This window comes from Artibeus jamaicensis, unplaced genomic scaffold (genome assembly GCF_021234435.1).
Source record: "Artibeus jamaicensis isolate MK-2021 breed Jamaican fruit bat unplaced genomic scaffold, CSHL_Jam_final contig_490, whole genome shotgun sequence".
NCBI classification, from domain to species: domain Eukaryota; kingdom Metazoa; phylum Chordata; class Mammalia; order Chiroptera; family Phyllostomidae; genus Artibeus; species Artibeus jamaicensis.
In genome coordinates this window covers 11,755,860-11,780,065 of record NW_026521861.1, presented here as the reverse complement: position 1 = coordinate 11,780,065, position 24,206 = coordinate 11,755,860, and the positions used below count along the sequence as shown (strand labels likewise).

The following is a 24,206-nucleotide window of genomic DNA, read 5'->3' as shown; positions in this document are numbered from 1 at the left end:
ATAAGGAACAGATATTTCTTTAACATTTTGATTAAAATGAAAAAAAAAAAGTTGGTACTTAAATACTAGACTCTTGGGAGAAAACTAATTTGTTTCTGGATAAGTCTTAAAATTCTGAGAGCATCTTGATCAGTTTTAGCTGAGGATGAGAGCTGTGAATAATATTTTAAACAAACTTTAAATATTCATAGTCATACATCTGACAACTGTAAAAGGTGAAGAATTATTAAAATTAGTCAATTCAGTTAGCAAGAATAAAAAAATGTAAAAGTGAAAAAATAGAAAGGCCATGAAAATACTTCTACCAAGTATTTCCTGCATAAATAACTCATACAAATGTATAAAGAAACCACAAGACATTTATTTATATGAATGGACAAAATACATGCAAGTCACGCAAAAGCAAAGCAGAGCAATTTTAAACTCTCTCTTACACTTACTAAATCAGCAACAACATACTATACCCCCACCCAAACTGTAAACTTTCAGTGAACTGATAATACTCAGACAGTAACAGTAAAATGTTACAGTGCTTTGAGAAAGCAATAAGGCAAACATATTAAGAACCCCAAAATTGTTCCTATATCCCACTTAATAATCTCACTCTCGAGAATTTATCCTAATAAAATTGAACATAACCTGTGTTCAGTAATAAGGAAATAGTGTAAAACTGAATATGAAGTAATATAATTAAAATAATAATTATCAAACAATTACATCAGAAAAAGTCAATTAAAAAGTATAGGAGTCTTATGATCGTAATTATGTACACAAAAGGAAAATATTACTACAAAATTAAAGTTCTGAAGTCACTGCACCAGGATGGTGAGGAGTATGGGTAATTTTTCCATTTGACAAAATTTTCTTCAATGTCCTCAGAGCAAAAAGAGAATATACACAGCAAGAATTTTGCAATTAAAATAAAAAAAGGATTGGTTACTATTTTAAAAAGTCATTTGTCTAGTTGAATAATCTCTAGTCTTCTCCATTAATAAATTACACACGTCAATTTTTAAGTTGTGACGTGGGGCAGAAATGCCTAGCTGTTTTCTACGACCTAAACATTCCTCTGTTTGGACCTTGGCTGGCGACGCATGAGGACCCGCTCTACCCCGCACAATCCGGGGCACAAGCAGCTGTTGCCGCCACTTTGGGTTGGCACAGTCTGCAGGGCAGCAGCTCCGAACAAATGAAATTGTAAACTTTGATATTTCAACTTTGTTTGGCATTTGATGTTAATACCTCGTGATATCAAGTTGTTTTCCTCATACTTTCCTGTGTCATACTAAGAATTACTTTCAGTATTTCCTCTTCATATATGTTGCCAATGGGATGAAAATGCTCTACTGAAGCATATACCTTTCTATACTGAGTAAATCATCAATAAAACCATGTTGGTTTTCATAGTGACATTTTTCAAGGTAGGGGTTGTGAAGAGGCAACCAGCCAAAAGAAATGCAATCCATAAAAATATAAAAGCTATGTTATGAAAATTTTAATGATTCTTCCTTTTGAAACTGTATTTATTGAATAAATGAAGGGCAAACATGTCTACAGACTGGATGATGCGTAATATATTACTTTCCCATAACAAAAATACGAAGCACTCATTACATGTGAAATGTACTATTTTGTAATGTGCCTATGCTTTCAAAATTATGTTAACAAGGAAGAGACAATTTTTAGTAGGCCATCTGAATGAAAACACTGAAGATTAACTGTTTTTAAATATTTAGAGCTGAAAAGATTAGCTGGAAATGCACAGAGGCAATCTCAGAGCCTATAAACATCATTTGAAAGAGCAAACTAAAAACCAATGCCCTAAAAAAGGTAAAATAAATATTAAAGAATAAGGAAATGTTTAATTGAAGACATTCTTTAGCTTAATCTTAAAAAATTGTTATTCAGCAACTTGGAATAGAGTGGTCGACAGTGTGGGAAATATCGGAAGATCTCACAGCTGCGGAAATACAGGCCACTGGGCCATCCTTTGTACTAACTAACGGTAGAGGTGTATTTAATCTTGTACTTTCCCCCCTTTAGTGGTAACAGCAAAAATTTGGTTCAATTACAAGTATTTATTATAAAAGTTTATTAATGTCCAAGATCTAAACGAACACAGCTATTACCAAATGAATGCACCCTTATCAAAGAAATGTCCTTAATAATCACAAACTCTCAAATCATAAGAGTTAAATAACAGCAGTTTCAAACATAGTTAAAGAATTTGCATACAATAGAGCTACCAGGCAGCCAGAAGAAGACCAAAGTAACACCAATTTACATTAACTTTTTTGATGCCGAAGAAACACGTAGCTCGTATGTCTTTTTTCTTTGATTAGAAACTGTGTTCAGCTTTTTCACAGGAAAAGACTTTGAAGCAAGATCAAATCAAGCTGATGTTCCTGTACCCGCTCTAAAACATAATATCCTAAAAGAACATTCCACAGCACACCGAAGAACTGAACAACTGCTGTTTGCAGTGCACAGCAGATAAATTGCACACTGCAGAAACTGCAAATGATGGACATTTTTCTTCATGCAAAAAAAAAGTAGTTGTTTGTCCTTTGCCGGTAGCTTGTGTACACAGGATTCGAATGTCCACCAAGAAGTGATGACCTGTGCCAATCTTAACATGTCTTAATTACATCATCTTCTCCCTTCTTCTCACTTAGAGTTATGTATTCACAGCTCAAAATGTGTTCGTTAGACTCCTCGGGTTTTGACTTTTTAAGTGCCGTCTCCGCGGGGAGCAGAGATGAGCAACGTGCCAGCGACTGTGCAATGTCGTCGATTGTCCACCTGTCCTCCGGGAGGGCGTGCTCCTCCAGCGTGAACGGCCCCTGTTTGGTCCGGGTCAGCTCCAGCACATTGGCGCAGGACGAGAGCTCTGCAGCAACATGGGGGGAAAGACAACCCATAAGACAAATGAGTCAGTATAGAGCAGTTTACAATTTTTCAAATGACAGAGGAACTCGATTCGAACCTCTCAAAATCACTCCAAATGTAAAACTGTAATAATTCAATATGAGAACCAAGAGCCTTGAGATTAAGAAATGATTAAAGAGCAAAATAGTATTTAGTATTTATAACTCAGTATTAATAGTATTTATAACTCACCTTATAAGCTGCTTCCAAGTCCACGAGGAACCTGCACACACTTTTTCATTTAGCCCCTGAAGCAACCCCATGAGGTAACCATTACTCTCACTTGGCAGATGAGGTAATAGGACCCATCCAGTGTCACGACTGCCAGCAAATGCTGGAGCCGGGGCTGCAACTCTCTGGCTCGTTGTAAGACCACGGCTTCCAGTTTTTCCAAAATCTGACTCGTACCAATGAAAATAACTTTTGGAAGGATAAATCTTTTTTTCTGATCCCTACTCTAGCATACATATTTTGTACTTGAAAAAAATGTTGGTCCTCCCAGTCATTATTCCCACATTCGTTCTCTGTTCCTCTCCCTCCGCTCCCATTGCAAACGTTCCACTGCAGCTGCCGATGCTGATAACTGTCTGCCATTGACCTGCGATGCTTCCGAAGCTGAGGCAGCAGAAGTGCTGTTCATACGGCCAGTACTCAGAGATGTGACAAGTAGGAAATTCCCTCTCGTCATCAAAAAAGGAACAGTACTCTCCAAATAATAACTCATAATTCATCTTCAGATTATGACATAATTCATCTTTATGCTTACCTTTGCCAATGTCACTGACCAAGCTTCTGATATAAAAGCCTCCTCCGCATTCAACATCTGGAACGTTAACAGTGACAGGGTGAACTGCCGACCTCCTACGGAATCCACTTTACACAGAAATGATGCCTCTAAACAAATGTGAAGATGCACTATGCAAACAATCGAGCGATAAAATATTTATGGCTAAAACATAAATTATTCATCCAGCAGCATATGTGTTTGTGAGATTGAAAAGCCAGAGCACAGGGAAGGCAAACAACGAAAACTCAGGAACACATTTTAAATGAACTGGCAAGTCCCACCACTTCGAGGCTTCAGCCATGTTTATTTGACAGTTTTTACACAGCAATCTCGTCTTTGCTCTCATGAGCTGAAGATCTAAAAAAATATTTTCAAATTTCGACACCTTACTCATTTAATAGGTTATAAATGGTTAGACGTCTCAGGTTTGCTATCATGAGCTATAGATTTTTTTCAATGCTTTCAGATTTGTACACTCAACAAATACAAGCAAAAAAAAAACCTTTTCAGGGACAGGAATTACATTTGGGGTAAATGTTCTCTTAGAAATATTCCTAAAGAAATCATAAAATAAGTAAAATTGCACAATGTTCCAAAAGTAAATGCATTGCCAAACGTCTCCTTCACAAAGTGTAACGCACGTTTACTGGTTAGAACAGGGACCTGGGTTATGTTTATCCACCCAGAAGACACCCTAACTTTCCATACAAAGATATGCATACACAGCCGAATACAAACAGCTGAATGTTTCTAGCCATATCATACAAATAAAGCCATTTCAGGGAATCAGTGAAAACTTACTACCTGGGGATTTTAATTGTTTTTTTTTCTTTCATTAGCTCCAGGGCGGGGCCACAGCTGAGATAGGAAATGAGCACCAGGGTCAAAGGGAGGCCCACACTTGTGCGCTCTACTTGGGTGAAAAGACTACTTTTTTGGCCTATCACACCTGCCAGTGAGCAAAATAAAGTATTTACTGATTAAATGCAATCGGAAAAATCCAAGTTTTTCTTACTTTCACAGGTAATATCTACTGTGCCAATCCAGCTGCTGCATTTTCATGGAATGAAACAAAGTATTTTTTATTGTGTTTCTCTCATTATTTGTCAAACTTTTTAGAATCAAGAAACTAAAGAAAAGGAGTGACTTCTTTTTTTTAAATTGTATATAAAACCCACACTTACAGGAACTTTATATATATTAGATAATATGCCAAAGGAACAAAGTTGAGCAAAAAAGGTTTGGGGAAATTGAAGGAATCCTACTTACTATGCACCATGAAATTAAGAGTAGGATCAGCTCAAGGAAGCCTAGGAACTCAGAAAAACCACAGCTCTTGCATGGTTGAGGCTTCAGCTACTACTTTCTGCAGGTAAGCCATGAAGTTTGCAAACAATCAAAACAAAATTTTTGGTTTTTAAATTTATTGAATTCATATTGATAACCTGAATTAAAATTTACCCCACCTCCAAGAATACATTTCTGCCTTACGCATTATTTCTGTACTTTCATGACCCTTAACGCTAACTTGCAGACAACAAAGAAAGCTGGGGAAAAGGAATCACTCCACTCCTACACTTCTTGTCCAAAAAGACAAAAAATGCTTTGTTTTAAGAAGACAAATCAGTATGAATTTTAATACTTAATGTGAACTACCAGATACAAGCCAAAATGAGGGAACGAGTATCCGTAAGATAATAAAATATAAAATATAAAGTTTTAAAAATATATACTCCTTGCCCATTTTTCTCCACTGAGATCTGAGGTACAAAACCTCAGCCGACTTAGAAAGGCAGATCTGAACCTCCAGCCAGAGGTGTTCTGAACTGTGTTACCAGACAGGTATTAACAAATCCGAACTTTCCTTAAATATGAATTTTAAAACTCTCTAATACCCTATAGAGCCATTAAAATTATACATACGTAGCCGAAAACAAAACTAAAGGTACCTTGTAAACACAAATGATTTTGAATTTCTCCGCCTCACCTAATGTGAAAAATGGTGGCTGGAATCTCTGCAGGGAGAGACTGTACACAGTAACTGGCCTGGCGGGCTTGGCTTCCACTGCTTCACCTCTCTTCATCAAGGTTGAAAGCCTCTGTCCATCTTTCTTTAACGCAGAATAGCTTACAAGACAGGGGAGAAGAATTAAGGAAGAATGACAGAATGATTCCAGGTTGCAGCACGGAAAGGACGACCACCAGCCCTTTTCATGGAAAATCCTTCTAAAAAATACATAAGTTATTCCTTTGAACCTGTTCCACAGCGGCATCAGGAACCGGGTTCCTAAGCATCTTTGAGTGCACAGAGCTCAGTCTGGCCCCAAAGAGCCATCCTGTCAATTCTACTCTTTGACGGTCTCCCTGGAGGTGGTCTATCGTGTCTTCAGTGGACCTCACCCTGGGTTAAGGGCCCAGGGCCCCTGGTCATGAGGATCTCAGCTAGAGCTCCTTGAAACAACTTCTGTTCTAATAATATTCATTTTCATAGAAAAGTTATCAAAGTGATTCTGAAAAGCAAATAAGCAAATATTCTACTTAACAGACCTTAGCTTCATGTGATAAAATTTTATTAGACCACAAAATCCTTGGAAAAATTACAGAGAAAATTCTAAAAGTTCTTATAAATAAAAATGTTTCATTTATTTTGACACTAATGATCCAAAATCATGTTTATTTATCTGCTAAAATTTTTAAACCTCACCTCGGAGGCAAAATTATGGAGACACTTTCCCATAGCTACTTCAGTATTGGAAAAAACAGTATTTTTATAAACAAAGTAAATAATAAATTTTAAAAGAATTGCCAATAACTTTTCCTGACTCAACATATAGACATTTGGTCATAGTTTGAAAAATGTGCATGAAAATTTTCTTGAAATAGTAATGTGCATGAAAAATGTGGTAAATCAATTTTCTTACAGTTTTAATATGTTACCAACTCTCATCTGATTCAGGCAATTGTGAGGCCTAAGATTGTGATCCCAAAGGAATGGTCTCGAAACCAGAAAGGAGGGACCAACTAACTGGACTCCGAATCACAACATGGACACCTGCGCCAGGCTGGACTGGCCTCTGCAGAGCCTTCTGGGAGGTGCCACCGTTATGCTCCCAAACTGCCCTGATATCTGTAGACAGAATCGGAAAAATGGACGAACCCAGAAGAGCAGAGACACCGGAGGGTGGCGACATCCAGGCACAGAGGAAGCCTGGCATCCCGTCCAAATCAGGCTCATCTTTACGTGATCATTCGCTAGGGCAAATTTAAAACCTGCCTCACCTTACATAAAAAGGAGCCATTTCTTTCTCTAAAGTGACACTATCTACTGGAAAATAAAATTAAACATTTAGTCAAATTCGATACTTAAACTTACAGGGGAGGCACCTGCATTATATTCCCAGTGAATTTCTGTAAAATGCCTTCAATATCTTCTTGTGTTATTTTATCTGCCAAAAATGAACAGCAACAAAAAAGTGACACTCAAATAACCACAGAAGTACATGTATTTACTAATATACAAATATTAACGAAACAAAAGGAGGTAGGAGTCTTATCTTGTCTAATATTAAGACCAAATTTCCTTTGCTTCCATTTTTTCCCAATAAAAGTGATTCAATCCTCTAAGTGCATCTAGTTGGTTCTTACCAGTGGCCCTTAGAAGACCTCAGAAGATGCTGCATTAGCTACAGAAATGGTCCTGCGGGCATCAAAAATGAAGTAAACAAAGAGCAGGAAAAAACCCGTAAGTTGTTTTCTAAGTTTCTCCAGGCCTCAAATACAAATAACTTAATGCAGTATTGAAGATTATCAAGTATTAAACACATTTCAAATTTTACTGAATAGATTTCAAAACTTTTCTATGGTATGGTATAAATCTGACACATCCACATTTAATTTTTTCCCTAAGTTGCATTTCTCTGTCCCCCCTTCACTGCTCTTACAGTTTCTCTGTTGTTTTAAATGAACACACTCAATCAGATGTCTTTTGCCTCAAAAGCAAGCCAGGGCAAAAAGATAATATACACAGCAAGAATTTTAGCATGATTACTGAGCATTTTGTAAACGATGATTTTAGAAAATTTGAATGAAGACGTATCTTTGACAGCTTTCCATATCTGTCACTTAGTCATTTTCAGCTTGACACTCTTTCAACATTCACGTACAGTTCTACAATTCTCTGCAACTGAAAATTATAACACACTGACACGTGATATTTGGGAGTTTTCATACTTATAGATAACTATACATTATTTCATATTCAATAACAAACTAAATTATAGAAATATTCTATAACTTAAGTCATAGTTAATGGAAAGATATTACAGTGCTTCTTTTTCACTTTGTATGAAGTTTACTTAAACTTCTTTTTCTGATATATACATGTTATATTTGATTTATTTGGACAATATTAACAAAAAATGATGTGCTTTCAATTACTGTTCTAACACCAGAATAAAAACTAAAGGACATCAGGGAACACTGTGTCCAGATTTCAATGTCAACTCAGCAAGACAGCCTGAATCTCACTGACCTTGATCCTTATAAGCTAAAGAGGAACAAAAGACCAGAATCCACTACAGACTCAAGCAGAGAAGAGCTACAGAAGTGAAAAGAGTTTCTCCAACACCTAGCTGTTCCAAAAAAGGCAGATCCCAGAAGGCTATTCTGTTCACACTGTTTTTCAAACAGATACGGCTCATGATGCAGATGAAGATTTTTTCCCTGAAAAATTTTACCCAAGTGTAACATTAAAACGTAATTTACTGGTGGCACCTCAGTTATGCAAAACTTCCACACCTAGGCACCATCCTGGCAACAGCCAAAAGACATGCCATTGCTGATAAACCTGCAATAGTTCATAACTTGGCAACACATTTTAGAAGTCAGACCAAAGAGCTTCCTCCCGCTAGGTTGCTCTCTGCACTGACGTCCCTGCTCTGCGTCCCCTTTGTGCTGCTTCCGATGGCTCTTCCACTGATGTCCCCCCACAAGATGGCAGGACGTGCTCTTTCGAGTTCTATGTCTGCCCTGGTGTCTCTTTCCCTGACTTAACATCTCAGGGCTTATGGGTTGGGCTGTTCATTCTGCAGCTAATCACACACATTTTTAAACTGTTACAATGAAATTCTGAGCTCCTTAAAGGCAAAGACAGCTTTTCTTCTTCTATCACGTCCACAACCGTGGAGGCACTTAAGGCAGTCCTGCTGAAATTAATTTGCTGTGGAGCATCAGACCTCAAGGTCCAATGGGCATTAGAAGTGACCTGGGCCAGTCAGTCACCTGATACGTGAATCACCAAACAAAAAGCCTATGCAGAAAGTTATTTTACAATAAAAGTAAAAATAGTAAGTATTATCAATAAAAGTTATATTCGCCACTATGAGTATGTAGTAAGCATGCTGGCTATATTCAGAACAGGTTATTAGCTCAATCCACATAATAATAGTTGCCCCTATGATATAAGAATAAAGATTTTACCTCCATAGGATTTAAGGAGGAAGAAAAGAAAATCTCCAAAGCAAGTATACCATGTAGCTAGCCCGAAGAAGTACGACTGGTAGGAGAGAGGTATGATACATGTATCATCGGATTTGGGTAATTACTCTTTGTTTATTAGCAAATTAATAAATCATCAATGGGAAGTATTCATCTGAAATTAATTTTATAAAGTCATTCTCAAAACTAATTTATAGATCATGCTGCACATCATCACTTGCCTCTTCCGGTGAACCCGCATGATAGTTGGCGCTGAACTATGCAGTAAAAACCATGGGACAGCGCTGACCACCGCGCTCGACCACCACAGAGCACTGTGGCTGGACAAGCTCTGCCACCACAAGCAGCTGTTCAACTGGAAAGACGTGTCATGAACATGCGACGGACTGCAGGGGGCAGGCGCTGCAGCGATCCCTGAGAGAAGGGAAAGAACCCAGGCGGATCCCCGATTGCTTGCTTTGGCTTGGAGGAGCTTTCTGAACTGTGGTGCAGGGCGGAGCCCAGACAAAGCACTGGATCCCACGGAACAGAACCTGGACTCTGGGGAAGCAGCAGCGGCTAGAATGTGCGGGAACCACACAGACACCCACAGGGCTCCAGCTGAGACCTGGCTCAACTCCAAGCTGTACACACCTACACTGAGCTGCCACAAGATTAACCAGAACTGGTGCCAAAGATGCTTCCACTCCAACCAGCTGCAATGAAGAAACTGATGAATACCTGAGGCATTCAACAGACCCCAGAGGAGCCCTGTTTCGGCAGCAGTGCTAATCCCGACCTGGAAAACAGTCTACTTTGGACCCGCCCTAATGAGAAATCCACACAAAAGCGACTAGAATTACTGAGTGAGTTTGGCACAGTTAAAAGGCAAAAGGCCAATATACAAAAATCAACTTCATTTCTTCTATATACTAGAAATGAACTTATCAGAAATTTAAAAATTTAAAGATCCCATTAAAACAGCAGCAAAGTGTGCTATTTTAAGTATCAAAAGAAGTTAAAGATCTGTATATTTAAAGCTACAAAAATACGGCTCTTGGAAACTTTAAGTTTGATAGTATTTCAAACTAAAAAGAAAAGCCATGAAAAATGATTATAAACAGCTTTATACCCATAAGCTTGAAAATTTAGATAAAATGAACACTGGGGGAAAAATTATCAAGAGTGACACGAGATTTAAAAAAAAAAATAGGTTCCACAGTAAAGAATCCAACTCATGATTAAAAACCTTCCTGATAAAACACAAAGTCCAAATGTCTACTAGTAAATTCCACCAAACATCAAAAAAAAATGATGCCGATCTGACACATACTCTGCCAAAGAACAGAAAAGAAACAATGTTCCCCGACCCACTTTATAAGGTCAGCACAACCTTGGTATCAAAACCACTCCAAGTCAGTCAAGGACATTACATGAAAGAATAATTACAGCATAATCTTCACTCGCAAAGATGAAAACCCTAAACCAAATATTAGCAAGCTAAATCCAACGATTTATATAAAGGATAGAATACCATAATCGATTTGGGCTTATTCCAGAAAAGTACAGTTCATTTAATATTTATATGAGGAAAATCAATAGATACAGAAAAAACGTGATAAATTCAATGTCTGCTCATGATAAAAAGAAAACAGCAGCAAACCGGGCACAGAAGGCACTGGCCGTATGTTGATAAAACTCACAGGAAAAAGTCTGGAGAGACAGGCAGGGAGACCTGTTCTTTCAGATGATGAGACTCATTCTAAAACCACTACAGTTACCATGGTTCAGTCTTAGCACAAGGACAGACGGACAGAACAAAACAGATTCTGGAAAAACTCGTTCCTGTGCGGGGCTTCCCTTGTGATCGAGGACTGGATAAACTAGACAAAATTAAAACTAAGAACGTCTAACATAGGTGAAAGACAAGCCACAGAGTAGGAGACAATGTCCTCAACACGTAACAACCAGAAAAAGAGAACAGACCTAGAGCACATTAACATCTTTTATGCAAATCAGTATTTGTACAAAAAAGAAAAGGCAACTCAATAGGGAAAGAAAAAAACTGAAAACTAAAAATGAGCAAGAGAACTGGACAATACGCAACAGAAGATAGCTAAGGAGCCAAAAAACATGAATCAAGTGCTGAATTTCATTAATAATCAAGTTAAAACCACAACGAAATACCACTGGGCGTTCACCAGAATGGCCAAAACTAGAAACACTGTTACCATGTGTTGCCAAGGATGCAGTGGAACACTTATTTATTGCTGGTGGAAATGCAAAAAAAAAGTTATAGAAACATTTTAAAAACTACTAATTTCTAGTACAGTAAAATATGTACTTATGCTGTGACTTGGCAATTACACTTGGGTACCCTAGATCCAAGACAAACGAGTTCACATCTCTACCAAAAAGACATACCAAATGCACAGAGCAGCTTTACGCATAAAACTCCAAACTGGAGTCAGCCCAAACGTAGTCTGTCACCAATAGTGCATGTGTGTGAATACACACACACATCATTCATCTATATACATATATGTTTTTCACAGAATACAGCACATTCTCACAATGGCATAACACACAGCAGTAAAGAAAGGCCAAAATCTTGATGCGTGTGAGAAAACAGATGAATCTCACGTAGATGAACAGATGAACCGTGTGTTGTGCCTGGGGAGGAATCCAGACACCGAAACAGACTGTTTCACTGCGTCTCTATCCCCTTCGCACACCGGCCACACCGCACCACTGTCTCAGAGCTGCTGCCGCCGCGATGCTGGGAGTCAGGTCCTCGGGAGGCAGACCGCGGTCTCCGGAGCAGAGACTGGAAGGGGCACCTGGGGGGTTTCCGGGAGCCTCCTGTGTCTCGACCAGGTGGCAGCTGTGTGGATGTCTGCCTCGGGATAGTTCACGGAGCTGTGGATGTGTGTTTGCTCCACTTTTCTTTGTTTGTGTAATACTTCATAATGAAGAGGGTTAAATACAAACAAGAGGCACCGTGAGGTAACTGACACCCAGCTACATGTGAGCCCCCCCAAGTGTTCTCTATTTGTTCAAACCACAATGTGAGACTCAATTCAGCCCCTCGCCTTCCACCAGGGAGTGCGGGCGGCCAGGCCGGAGCCCACGAGGAGCCACTCCCACTGACATTAGAACGTCTGTTTGAGAGACCTTGGTGGGACCCTGTCTTGGGACTCCGGGATGGTGTTCAGAACAGAGGGTCAGCACGAGGGACCACTTTCCTTTTTCGTTTCCTGCCTCCCAATAAAAAGCCACGAGAGAGGAAAATCTGTTGGCATCTCAGGAGCAGTTAGGCCGTCCCAGAAGCCCGGCCCACACCTGAGGTGGCCCGGAAAGTCTCGGTCCTAGTGTCCTGGGCTCAGTGGAGGACAGATGGGCACAGTGAAGACATGGGCCCTGAAGGACACTAGCAACTGCACCTGAGACTCGACACCGTCACTCTGCACAGACGCGGACAAGGGAAGCGCAGCAGGGCAGGGAAACGCTCTGCCGTTTCTGGGGGTCACCGCGGTCACCCTCTTCCCGAAAGCCCCCATCGCCCGTCTGACTGACTCACAGAGTGTCTTATTCTGCAGGCCACACGCTGTTCCAGAAACCAAAAGGACAGTGAGGACCGAGGGAGACGTGGTCCCTCGTGGTCCCTCAGCCCCACCACTCAGGGACTGACCCGCAAACACACAGGCAGACAATGAAGATCACTGCTCGGGAACAACAGACGGTTTTCGCGAAAGAGAATAAGAAGAAGGGACCTGTTCATATGGTTGGTTTTTAATCCCACTGGGCCAGACCCCTGTTCTTACTCCTCTGAGCCACTGCCCAGCCACCTACAATAATGACTAACGCTGGTATTTGTCTCGGTCAAACAAAATGACGTGGGAGCGTCCATCTGCCATTCACTGCCCACTGCCTTGGTGACTCTGCCCGTCTGTCAGTCGTTCTCAACGGGTCACTGAAGAACTGCACTTTTTATTCCTGCCATGCTGTCAGGGCTGGTGTGGGACACCTGTACTCTGCAGATGGTACGGCACAGTGAATTGTCCTGTAGGCTGCGTGACTTTGGATGATGTCTGTCGGATACTTACTCTCTTCAGGTGAAATCACCTGAAGCTAGAACCGGACTCCATTTTCCATTTAAACACAAAGCGTTTTTTGTACTTTTTCCATATACTGCATTTTCCAGTGCTGACTCATACAACACCCCTCTTAACAGTCTGCATTTGTACTTGTGGCATTTACAGCGGTTTATGAGTAAGTGCGAACATCTCCCCACTTCACTAAGACTTCCAGGATAGTAATACCTGTGCATTTACATACCGATGTGCCATTTTTATTATAACTTTTATTCTTTACATTCCATTTACTGTATATTAGTGATTTTTAAAAAAACACATAGGTAGGTTAGAGTATCTTTGCCTTTTATTTTGGGAGTAAAGAAGGCATTACAAAATACTGGTCATAGGTCTCAGTTTTGGGGTCTCAGAGGGTAGAGAACCTAGGCCCTAGCTCTCCATTAGACACAAGTTCCATAATGACATGGGCTGGGTGTTGCTTATTTATCTTTCTCCCAGTACCTGCTACAGCAAATAATAAACATTTGCTGGTTTACTGAAATCACCCAGAAAAGTCTTATCAATCCGCAAAATTCTTTGACCTCTCACCTTCTGGAACTATAAATACTATTCAATAAACTGTAGGGAGCCCTCCTCTTTTAAGGCTTAAAGAACCTTAGTGTCTCCACAACTTACTCCAACATTTTAATGAGATGATTTTAACAAATGATGCTTTCTTTAAGACAAGTAAATAAGGCTACGCATTATACAACAGAGCAAGTTTTTCAATTCCAAAATGCTTCAGCGCAGGAAGGAAGGGTGTGTTTAAGTATTTTCCCCTCCCTGACCCTCGTCTAGATTCCCCTACTCAATGAACCGCACCATCATGTAACCGGTTTTAAAACCCCAAACTTAGGTCACAGTCAACAACTTCCTCTCCCTCACTCCGCCACCCAACCAGCAAGTCTCACCAAGTTTAGCTCTTCAACACTCTTCTAATGAGGTACGTGCTGACGTCGTACCCTTTAGTACACCATGGGGATCGGATTGTCTCCGATTGCCCTCTGCCCTCTTTACCCTTAAAAACCTTCTGGCTGGAGATTACGGTTGCATTTCCATTAAGTGAGGGTCAGCTATACGTTTCCTAATAAAAATAGTGTCAAGAATAAGTCAACACTTATTTTTATAAATGACTCAAAAGAAATCAGTGATTTCTCTTTTGATTAAGTTGTTTGATTAATCAAGAAAAACACTAGACTACATGTAAATAAATAGCAGGTCAAGTGATGCCACCGTGAAGGATGAAAGACTGGTGACAGGACAGGGGCAATAGGAAGTGTGTAAGGGGGACACACAGCACAAAAGCACAGGGAAGCCAGGTGCTGGCCGTTCACAGCTAAGGTCGGAAGTGATCACATGAAACACGGGCAGAACAGCAACAAGCAAGCAGAAAGCCTACACAAAGTTCACAATTGGTGACAAGATAATGTAGGTGAACTGACTGTACAAACTGCTTCATTATAAATAGTGCGAGCACTGGGAGAGTTGCTAGGAGACTATTTCATTTATCTATCCTTTCTTAAAATAGTAGAAAATAAATAAATAAAAGGAATAGTAGAAAAACTAAGATTCTGCTTTATTTCCAGAGAAATAGCTTTCCTTTTGCCCTATCTTTTTAGGTACTCCAACAGCAAAGAAGCATGACTAGTTTTAAACATTAAACCTGGCACATTAATTTCAGCAGCTAAGAAGTAATTCTAAAATAAATAAATGAGTAAACAAACAACTGCAGGACACGGGCAAAATCTAACAAGAGAGTTTCTCTGTTACTAGGAAAAAAATGTTCTACATCCTAGCTACAAATGCCTTTGAAAAGGGAATTATTTGGAAGAATTGTGAACATTATAAAAACTGACTACAGGAAGAGAGGCAATTATAATGACTATTAACAAACTCATAGCAAATAAACATGATAAATCACTTATGATCTTATTCAAGTAAAAAATGAACTGAAAACTAAAATCACTAGTAGTATCAGGGTAGGGAACTCACAGAATGTTCTCCTAAATGTCAAAAGAGAGCCCTTTAGACAAACTTCATACCGTAAGGCTTCTCTTCCGTCACTTTGCCCGTCGAGTCCAGCGTGTCGGTGGCTTTCCCCAGCTCTCCGATGGCGACATATCTCTGGAGGAAGAGCACAAGGCAGAGACACAGGCTGTTGGTTAGGAAGAGCCGCCGTGCATGTCCTGAGAGTCACACAGAATTTCACGACACCACCAACTGGACACGGGACAAAGGCAAACAGCAAGCGCTCGGTTCGCTTTCGATTAGTGGGAAGCATGTGTGTGAACCGGAGAACATGCCCAAACCTCCCACAGCAGCCAACGTGACAAAGGTAACTGTGGCTGGTAAACACACCGTCACTGCAAACAGCTTTGTAAAACCTGCTCTGATTTTGGAGGAAAATGTTCACATGTACTTACGGGTAGAGAGCATGGCACCATAAACCCATGCATGGCCATCGCCAGATTCAGCAATCTTACCATACATACAATTAAAGTTGATTTCAAAATAAACCAGTTTACTATTTCTTTTATGAAAGACTAAGACTAGTTTTGTTAATTTGATTATGCGTTTAAACAAAAGCTAAATATGTAGTTCTCTGAAGGGAAAAGTCACGTCTAAGAACATCATTATTCATAAATAAAGAATTAGATCCTTCTCAGTCATCTGAGGTGTGTTTCACTACCCAGTGCAGGGCACGCTCTACTACAATGTCTCGATACTCCTTCCACTGGGTCAAATTCAATCTTAAGTGGAGCATCACATGAAATACTGTGACAAATACAAGGAATAGAATTCCCACTACACATCATCTGTAGCTATGTGAGCAATTTTTAAAAAGGAAGTTCAAATATAGTTTATTAATAACAAGCTTATTATGCTAGTACAGGGACCAGAGACAAAAATGCAAAAAAAAAAATTAAAACTTCAAATTCTCATAAGTGAGCACACATTTCATATCTGCCTCAGTGCCCTCTTATGAAATCACCTTCCATTATACAGCTGTTTTTTTTTTTTTTACAAACACAATACAGAAGGGAATGTTCCAATGCATTTCAATTAACTTTACACATTTTTCATTCATATTGACAGAAGTCACCCAGAACGCCCCAGTCCTACTCCTGTTTTTGGAACAATCGACCCTGGTGAAGAGGACCACTGGGAGAAGCGCCGCAGGGCGAGCGGGAAGAGCACGGACTCCAGGGTTTGAACCCTTGCTCGTCACAGGGGCTGAGTGGGTTCAGTGGGTCTCTCCCGCTGGTGCCTCGTTTTCTTTGTCTTAGAATGGAGATAGTAACAGTGCGTCTCGAAAAGAGGTAGATTTAGAAAAATGGTACCTGGCCCTGGTAGGCAGTAAAAAACAATACTATTATTGATACTATAATAAAAAAAAAAAAAGTAAAGTGATTCACACTAACAGTGGTTAGAGTGACTCATCTGGTTACAATGAACTCCCATAAGAAACAGTGAAGCAATGATGCTCTGATTTTTGTCTTAATAATCTGTCTAGTTGCATAAGAAAACCACGATGCAATCACGAAGTACACTGTGTCCAGGTATTTGTGCTATTCTGCTGTATAACAAGTTTTAACAAGGAACCTTTCCAAGTATGCAATCAATGCTCGTTAGTCTCTGGACTGCAGGTGTCCTGGCCTTGGCCCCCCTCCCCTCCCTGGGGCGCAAACCTCTTTCAAAGCTGCCCTGTTAATCCATCCCATCTCCCAGTCAGTCACTTGACCTTCGACCTCGCTGCACAGTTAAGGGTAGGTGCTCAACACCAGTTTCTTACAAAAAAGACTGAAGGCCTACTATCAAACTCACATTATACATTCATTTACTAGTATATTCATTCAATCGTGTTTCTTAAGGACTGTGAATATACAAAGTATTCTTTTACATGCTCTTTTTAAATTTTTAAAAAATATTTTACTTAATTATTTTTTAGAGAGGGGATGGGAGAAACATCAGTGTCCGGTTGCCTCTTGGGCGCCCCCTACTGGGGAACCTGGCCTGCAACCCAGGCATGTGCCCTGATCTGGAATCAAAACAGCAACCCTTTGGTTAGTTAGCAGGCCAGCACTCAATCCACTGACCAGCCAGAGCCACATGCTTTTGATACAAAGGTATATACTAAAGAGTCCCCTGCCTCTAGAAGGTTACAGTGTAATAGGGTAAGACATCAATGAAGGTAAACTGCAGAGGGGGACAATATGATGGTGCTAACAGATAACAGTGCCTGTCTCCAGTGGTTTACCTTACTGAGCTCTCACGTCATATTGCTCGGCAAGTGATTACCTACAGATGTTCATTATTTTCCAAGTACATTTTATACACCGATCCTTATCTTACCCCATTATAAACTCTGTTACCTAGGATTTTGCATTGTTCTAGTGTTTCTTATTAGATAGAAAAGTGTCATCTACATGCTAGAGAAGTTCCTATGTGTACAATTCTTCATATTTCCCCCTAGTTTTGGACCTCCACATTGTACCTGCCAAGTTTCAAGTCATTCTAGGTTCTGTGGTTATGCCGAATCTGGCCACATGCTGGACTCTTGTTAGGGAAAATAACACCGAAACCAGCAGTTCACAAACACTGTGGTTTCAGAAGCCCTGTCAACACTTGAAAGTTATTGAGAAACCCTGGCACAATTTCTTTTTCATATGTATTATTTAATATTTACTCTATCACATATTAAAACTGAAAAGTGTGAAAACACTGGTACACATACACATTCGTTTAGCCATCAGAGCAGTGATATCTTTGCTCATTAGGTAACTTCCAAAAAACTCCACTGAGGACTTAAGTGATTGCAAGTAAAGCAGCAAAGCTATGGCAATAGTTTTGTCTTCAAAAGACCCCCTAAAGAGCCTCCGGAGCCCCTGGACTGCACTTTGTGAACTGCAGGTCTATATCAGTGATTTTCAACCTTTCTCATCTCTTAGCACACAGAAACTAATTACGTTCTGTAGCGCACCAAAAGAAATATACTTTTTGCCGATCTGACATAAAAAATAGGTATAACTTTGATTCATTCACACCAAACAAATATTGTTTGTGTTTGTTGTCATTTTTTTATCTGACAGTCTGAGAGAAAGAGGTCAGTGTCCCTGATTAAATAGTCAGGTACTACATGTTTTAAAAAATCTTGTAGCATATCAGTTGAAAATCACTGGTCTAAGTCAGACCTGATTTCTAGCTATCCCTTGTCTTGGCATCTAGCAACAATTATCTTCCAATTATGCTCAGTAACCCACAAACTGCTTTAAAAAATCTACACAGAGAGTTTAGCCTTCAGCTGAAACAAAGCCTCACCACCAAGAAGTCGCAAGATAGAAGAAAACAGGATGGGGACTTACATACACAATCCCAGCATTCTATCCTATGCGGTATACAGTATTTTTCAGTGGCCGAAATCCCACAGAGATAGGGTTTTAGAGTTGTTCATGCCCCATGATGTATATCAGGAAACAGTGAGTTCTAGTAACGAACGCATTACGTCATTCCACCACCACAAGACAAACGGAGGTCCTGCAGAATCTCTAAAGAAGTTCCCACTGAATTGCATGTTCTTTAGGACTGACACTGATATTACTGTCTTCTTTACTTCACTCACCCTCAAGCTCCCTGAACGCCACTGGGTGACTTTAAGAACAAACTGCCTTCTGTGCTCTTCTGGAGAAAAGAAAATGTTTGCATTACAGAAAGCGTACATAATTATTTCCATCTCAACTAGGCACTGCTTTTTCTGCTTTGATTTTGAATGCTTGTGATTCAGTTTCACAAACAAAGGGATATTATTTAGAATGAGGGTGAACATTAAAAAAAACAACTACCAAACCAAAAACATGTGGTTTTGAATGTCTTCATTAAAAGAATAGTTTTGTATAGTTCATAAGTATAAGCCCTTCAAATGTTCAACACAGTCCTTACGAAATGTATGAATAGTAACAGAATGTAAAGACAAGGTACAAATTGAAGTAACCTCTTGAGAAAGTGCATTAGATATGCTCAAATCTTGGAGAGTGAGCTACATTTCATGGGAGCATTATTCAAGTCACATTCAGAGTTGACACTGACTGGTTACTCTGAAAATACCACTGCACACTTGGGGTACATTACTGCCCTTTGAGCACATCCAGGGTGACAAAGTCTGTGTACCCAGACAGTAAGACTTGCTCAACTATTGGAAGGGATACAAAGGTGATGCCAGAGGAAACGCTGGCTTTGTCTACAGGTACTACTGTACTACGGTGCATCTCCACACAGATATGGGAGGAGCCCTCTATCTGGAAGATGGAAGTTAAAGTCTTTATATGGCCTCAATGATTTCGTAATAGAACAGCAATCCTTCCACCTGCTCATCTGGTCTTCAAAACAGACAGAAGTAACCAACTTTAATCAGCAACATAGAATGCGAATAAAGGTAATAATCCAAAACCTCTTCAAAGTCTGTTACTTCCAAATACATCTGCTATCCAGCTTCTGCTCAATGAGTGGCTCACAGTAAGTGTAACTCAGGAAAGACAGGAAAGGACTAAGCATCCACTGCCACCTTCTAGGTAATCTACTTTCCGAGTCAGGCCAAAGGGACATACAGCCAACTTCTCCCGGGAGCGTTTTCCTTAAACTACATTTTATGCAGATGTACATCTGTTGTAAAACTATTTGTGAGAACCACCACCTATCTGTCACTCAGTATGTCTCACTGTAAGAAACTTCTTTCTGACCTGAATGTCCAGAGAAACTCTCCCTTAGAGAACCAGCATCTCCCCGTCTCTGACGAGTACCACGTTTTGCCCAGGCTACCAGGAATCACAGAGGGAAATGAAATCAGGTGTATTCAAGATTTCCAACAGGTGTCTATGAGACATCATTTAGAGAGCTCCAATAGGTCTGGAATTCAGGAGAGAGATTTGGGGATGGATGAAATACCCGGAACTAGTAACAACAGCATCTACTGAGCAACTTCAGTATACGAGGCACTGCACAGAAAACTCACATGCTTTTAACACACATTATACGTGTAATCCCCAAAGACAATGCAGTGAAAAAAATAAATGACAAGAGAAATAGCAAAAAAAGGAAAAATAAAAAGATAGAACTCATGGAAAGGGACAGCAGTGTGGTAATTGTAGGGGGAAGCAAAGGTGGGTGGAGGTGGAAAAAGGCATAGGGGGATACATGGTGATGGAAATAATAAAAATTAATTTAAAATAATAATAAATCAGTAAATAAAGAGAAACATGATCATTGGTAGAGCAAAATGTTCTACAAGATAGAAGAGGAAGTGAATGAAGACAAAGAAAGGCTCTTTTCTTACATCTCGCCTGATCTGAAAGAGAAGAAATGCAAAAAAGGAGCTGCATAGTCTGAATAGTCTCTGGTCTCCCAAATGGACACACGATAACCTGATGGGCTAACGATTTCACTGAAAAGGTCAGCACTCCACCCATGACCTCACAGTGGTCGCATGAAGTGGCATTATGTTGGGAGATTATGCTGAAGATCCGAGGGATGTTTCTTGGTTTGACAGAAGAGGGTGTGAGGCCATATTCAATGAGCAGTGTCTCTCATAAGGACTAAATGGTGAGCAAAGGGTGAACTGTGATGTTGCTGAAACATGTGAGTACCTGCCATCCCAGGACTAACTATTTCTACTCTTGAGTTAACTCCACCCTACACATACTATAAGTCCAATTTTCTGTGATGCAAATAAAAATTTACCTGTAAGAGTAGGAAGTGGAAAAAGAGTAAAGACCAGGTCAAACACTGGGTCTGTGCCCAGTGAGGAGGCTGCAGGCACTACACACATACAGAGAAAGAAAAATATCAAGAGTGCACTGTACACAGGGTTAAAGTTCTCTGATAAAACGTTTGTTTTTACATACGTATGCAATGTAAGATCATGATGTAAAATGAATTTGTTACTCTGGGGATCTCTAAGATTCCTTCCAATGCTAAAAACAAGATCTATTTTTAAAAATTTAACTACTTTTGGTTTGGCTGGTGTGTCTCAGTGGACTGAGCGCTGGCCTGTGAACCAAAGCGTCACTGGTTTGATCCCCAGTCAGGGCACATGCCTGGGTTGCAGACCAGGTCCCCAGTAGAGGGCACATGAGAAGCAACTACACAATGATGTTTCTCTCCCTTTCTTTCTCCCTTCCTTCCCCTTTCTAAAAATAAAATAAATGAAGTATTTAAAAAATTAACTACTTTTGAGAAACATATAATCTTCAACAAAGTTAAAAGTAAAATTTAAATAATTTAATTTTTCAACAAATACACAATCTGAAATTAAAAGTACAAAAAATACAGGTAGCTAATGAGGTAATAATCCTATGTTTGAAAGGTGAAGCACCCAAGAATTAGGTTTTTGTAATAAGATGCAGCTAGGATCTCCTATTTAAGTTACTGAGGATTAGTGATTTCACTGTGTGACATTCAGCTTTCCTAGCTGGATACCAAAATGGTTTGTGACAAATAATGCTTAAGCCAGAGCCAACAATGTATTTACATTTCCAGTCATCGTATTTCTGAAAATATGCCTGGAATTTGCATGTCAAACCTCCCAATAACTTATAGTGCGTATTGTGTGTATTTGTGGTTGAGGGTGGAGGGGTGGATAATAAATATTCCAATGAACTCAAAATTTTATCTTGGGGAAACCCAAACAAATTCCTCAATGTAGATATATCTTTTTTTGTTATTATAAAAGTCATTTGTTCATTCTAAAGACTTTGGGAAATACAAAACCATGTTAAAAAAGGATAATAAAAATCATATACTATCCTATACCAAAATTACTAATACTTATATTTTGGAGTCAACAAACGAGTATTAAGCGACAGGCAAAAAACATGTATCAGAAACTGATTCTGAACTCCATGTGCCTATGTTTAAGCGCAATGTAGAAATTTAATATAAAGCAGTCAAATTCATGCATTCTAACACTATTTTTCTATTCTGTGACTTTTTAACACCATTCTGAAGATTGCAGAGCAAGACATGTTGAAATTATTCTTCCATTTATCTCAGGCATTAAGAGCTGTTCCAACTGAAAGACTCGGGTTTTATGTCAGTTGAGAACTAAAAATGTAACATCAAAGGCAATGTGCTCTCCAGGGCTTTTGAAGAAAAGCTTGTGTAGATCGTTAGTGAACAAAAAGGGGGTTCAGCTGCCCGCTGCCACTAAAAGGCAAACTCTAGAGGCAGAGGCTTGTGAGAACTGAAAGAGGTTTTTATTTGGATGCTGAATAATCTGGGAGAATGGGGGACTCCTGGTCCCAAAGCTCAGCTCCTCTGCAAATCCCCAGAAAACCCAGCATCCTCAGCAAGACCAAAACAAAAGGCAATGCCCAGAGTTCCCGCTCCATTTTAAAGCGCTGTGCTTTTAGAGCTCAAGGTGTCTGCTAAGTGGCCATGCTGGAAGCTTAACCTGTTCCCAGCTGCTGTCCAGCCTAGGCTCCCTCCCAGAGGCTGCGTGTGGAGCTGGTGCCACCATCAGCCATGTGGTTTCTAGGCCCACAAGATCCCGTGCTCCCAGGCCACAAAGCACATGAATGCACTGGCGAATATTCCACCAAGTCAGCAAGAGAGACTCCCTCCTGGAGGCCACAGGCCATGTGACTTCGCAGTCACATGGTCCATGGAGAGGACAGGCCAGTGCATGTTCTGGGTGCTGGTCCTGAGCAGCAAACAATGAGAGAGAGTGTTCATTCCCCTGGATTTCTATTAGGTTTGAGTGTGGGGCAGGCCAGGTGCCTTCCCAGAACGACCAATTAACTTCCCGAACTTTCACGCCCTCGGGTGGGTCCACCTCCCAATCAATCCCTTCTCTCCCCGGGGTAGACCGACAGGCCTCTCCAGTCCAGCACCTCCCGCTGCCCATTTTAACTTGTACCGCACAGGTGGCCTGCCTTCCTGTTCCCACCCTGAATCTGGTACTGGAAGCAGGGAGGAGAGCTTTTTCCCTTTTAGTATCTTGTTAGCCTTACACATCCTCAGTGTAAGAACCTCCTCCAGGTGCCATCTTGCCTGGGGTTTGGGGGAGACTCCCTGGTGCTGTCAGCTCTGCACCTCCCACACCCCACACCCTAGTCCTGATAAGGAGCAAGTGCTCCCTCTCAGGGCCCACCCGCAGAGAGCAACCAAACCAACAGCCTAAGTGAAGGAACTCCGGGAACCCCACAGCCTTTGAGGCAGAGTGCCCAAAGACATGAGCTCAATCGAGCACAGACCCACAGAAGTGCAGAGAAACTCAATGTGCTTGCCATGGCCCCTGGGCAGCTTGCAAAGGTATTGTCTGGCTGCATGCTGAGGCTTCCAGGTCCCATTCCCAGGGCGGAGCTCCATCTCCCCCAGGGACCCCTCCTAGTCCCCACCCTCAGCCCACACCCAGCAGTCCGGGAGGCTGCCCTTGGGCATCAAGACCAACACCACTCAAAGTGTGGCCCAAGGTCCAATATCCATGACAAGTTTAATTTCAGAAAATGAGAGTGTTTAAAACTTATACAGCAATTTGACACTTCCATAGCATTTTAATTATATTTTACAAAGTCATCAATTAGTCTGCAATGAAAAAAAAAAAAACTTTAATGGTCTTTGACCACTTTTTTTAAAAAGAAACAATTTAGACAAAATCACTTTACCAGCTATTTATATCCCATTCACAGCAAGTTTTAAAACACAAAGTTTAGTCCAGGGACTTGCTGAAATTCTTCTCTACCTCATGACATATGAATTTTCCTCCCACAGGCATTTTCACTGGTCCCTGGCCCCAACTATTAGGACCTAGTAACTAATTAGGGTACAGATGTCATTATCTCTTAGAGCTGGAAGAGACCCTGGAGAGGATCAAATCATTTTTCCTAAGGAAA

At 40.4% G+C, this 24,206-nt stretch overlaps 1 protein-coding gene across 2 annotated transcripts in view; it reads right to left on the bottom strand.

Annotated features, from left to right (window-relative positions):
- Positions 1–341: 341 nt before the first annotated feature.
- The window catches only part of TRUB1 (TruB pseudouridine synthase family member 1), a 35,431-nt gene continuing 11,566 nt past the window's right edge, over positions 342–24,206 (bottom strand). The window contains exons 4-8 of one of the 2 annotated variants that reach the window (XM_037132877.2): positions 15,366–15,447; positions 7,089–7,161; positions 5,703–5,842; positions 3,695–3,751; positions 342–2,890 (exon numbers count right to left, since the gene is read on the bottom strand). In XM_037132877.2, the coding sequence (XP_036988772.2) occupies positions 2,631–2,890; positions 3,695–3,751; positions 5,703–5,842; positions 7,089–7,161; positions 15,366–15,447 (612 nt within the window). In that variant the 3' untranslated portion in view covers positions 342–2,630. Of the gene's footprint in view, positions 2,891–3,694; positions 3,823–5,702; positions 5,843–7,088; positions 7,162–15,365; positions 15,448–24,206 lie in introns of both variants that reach the window. The other variant, XM_037132878.2, reaches the window with a different exon arrangement.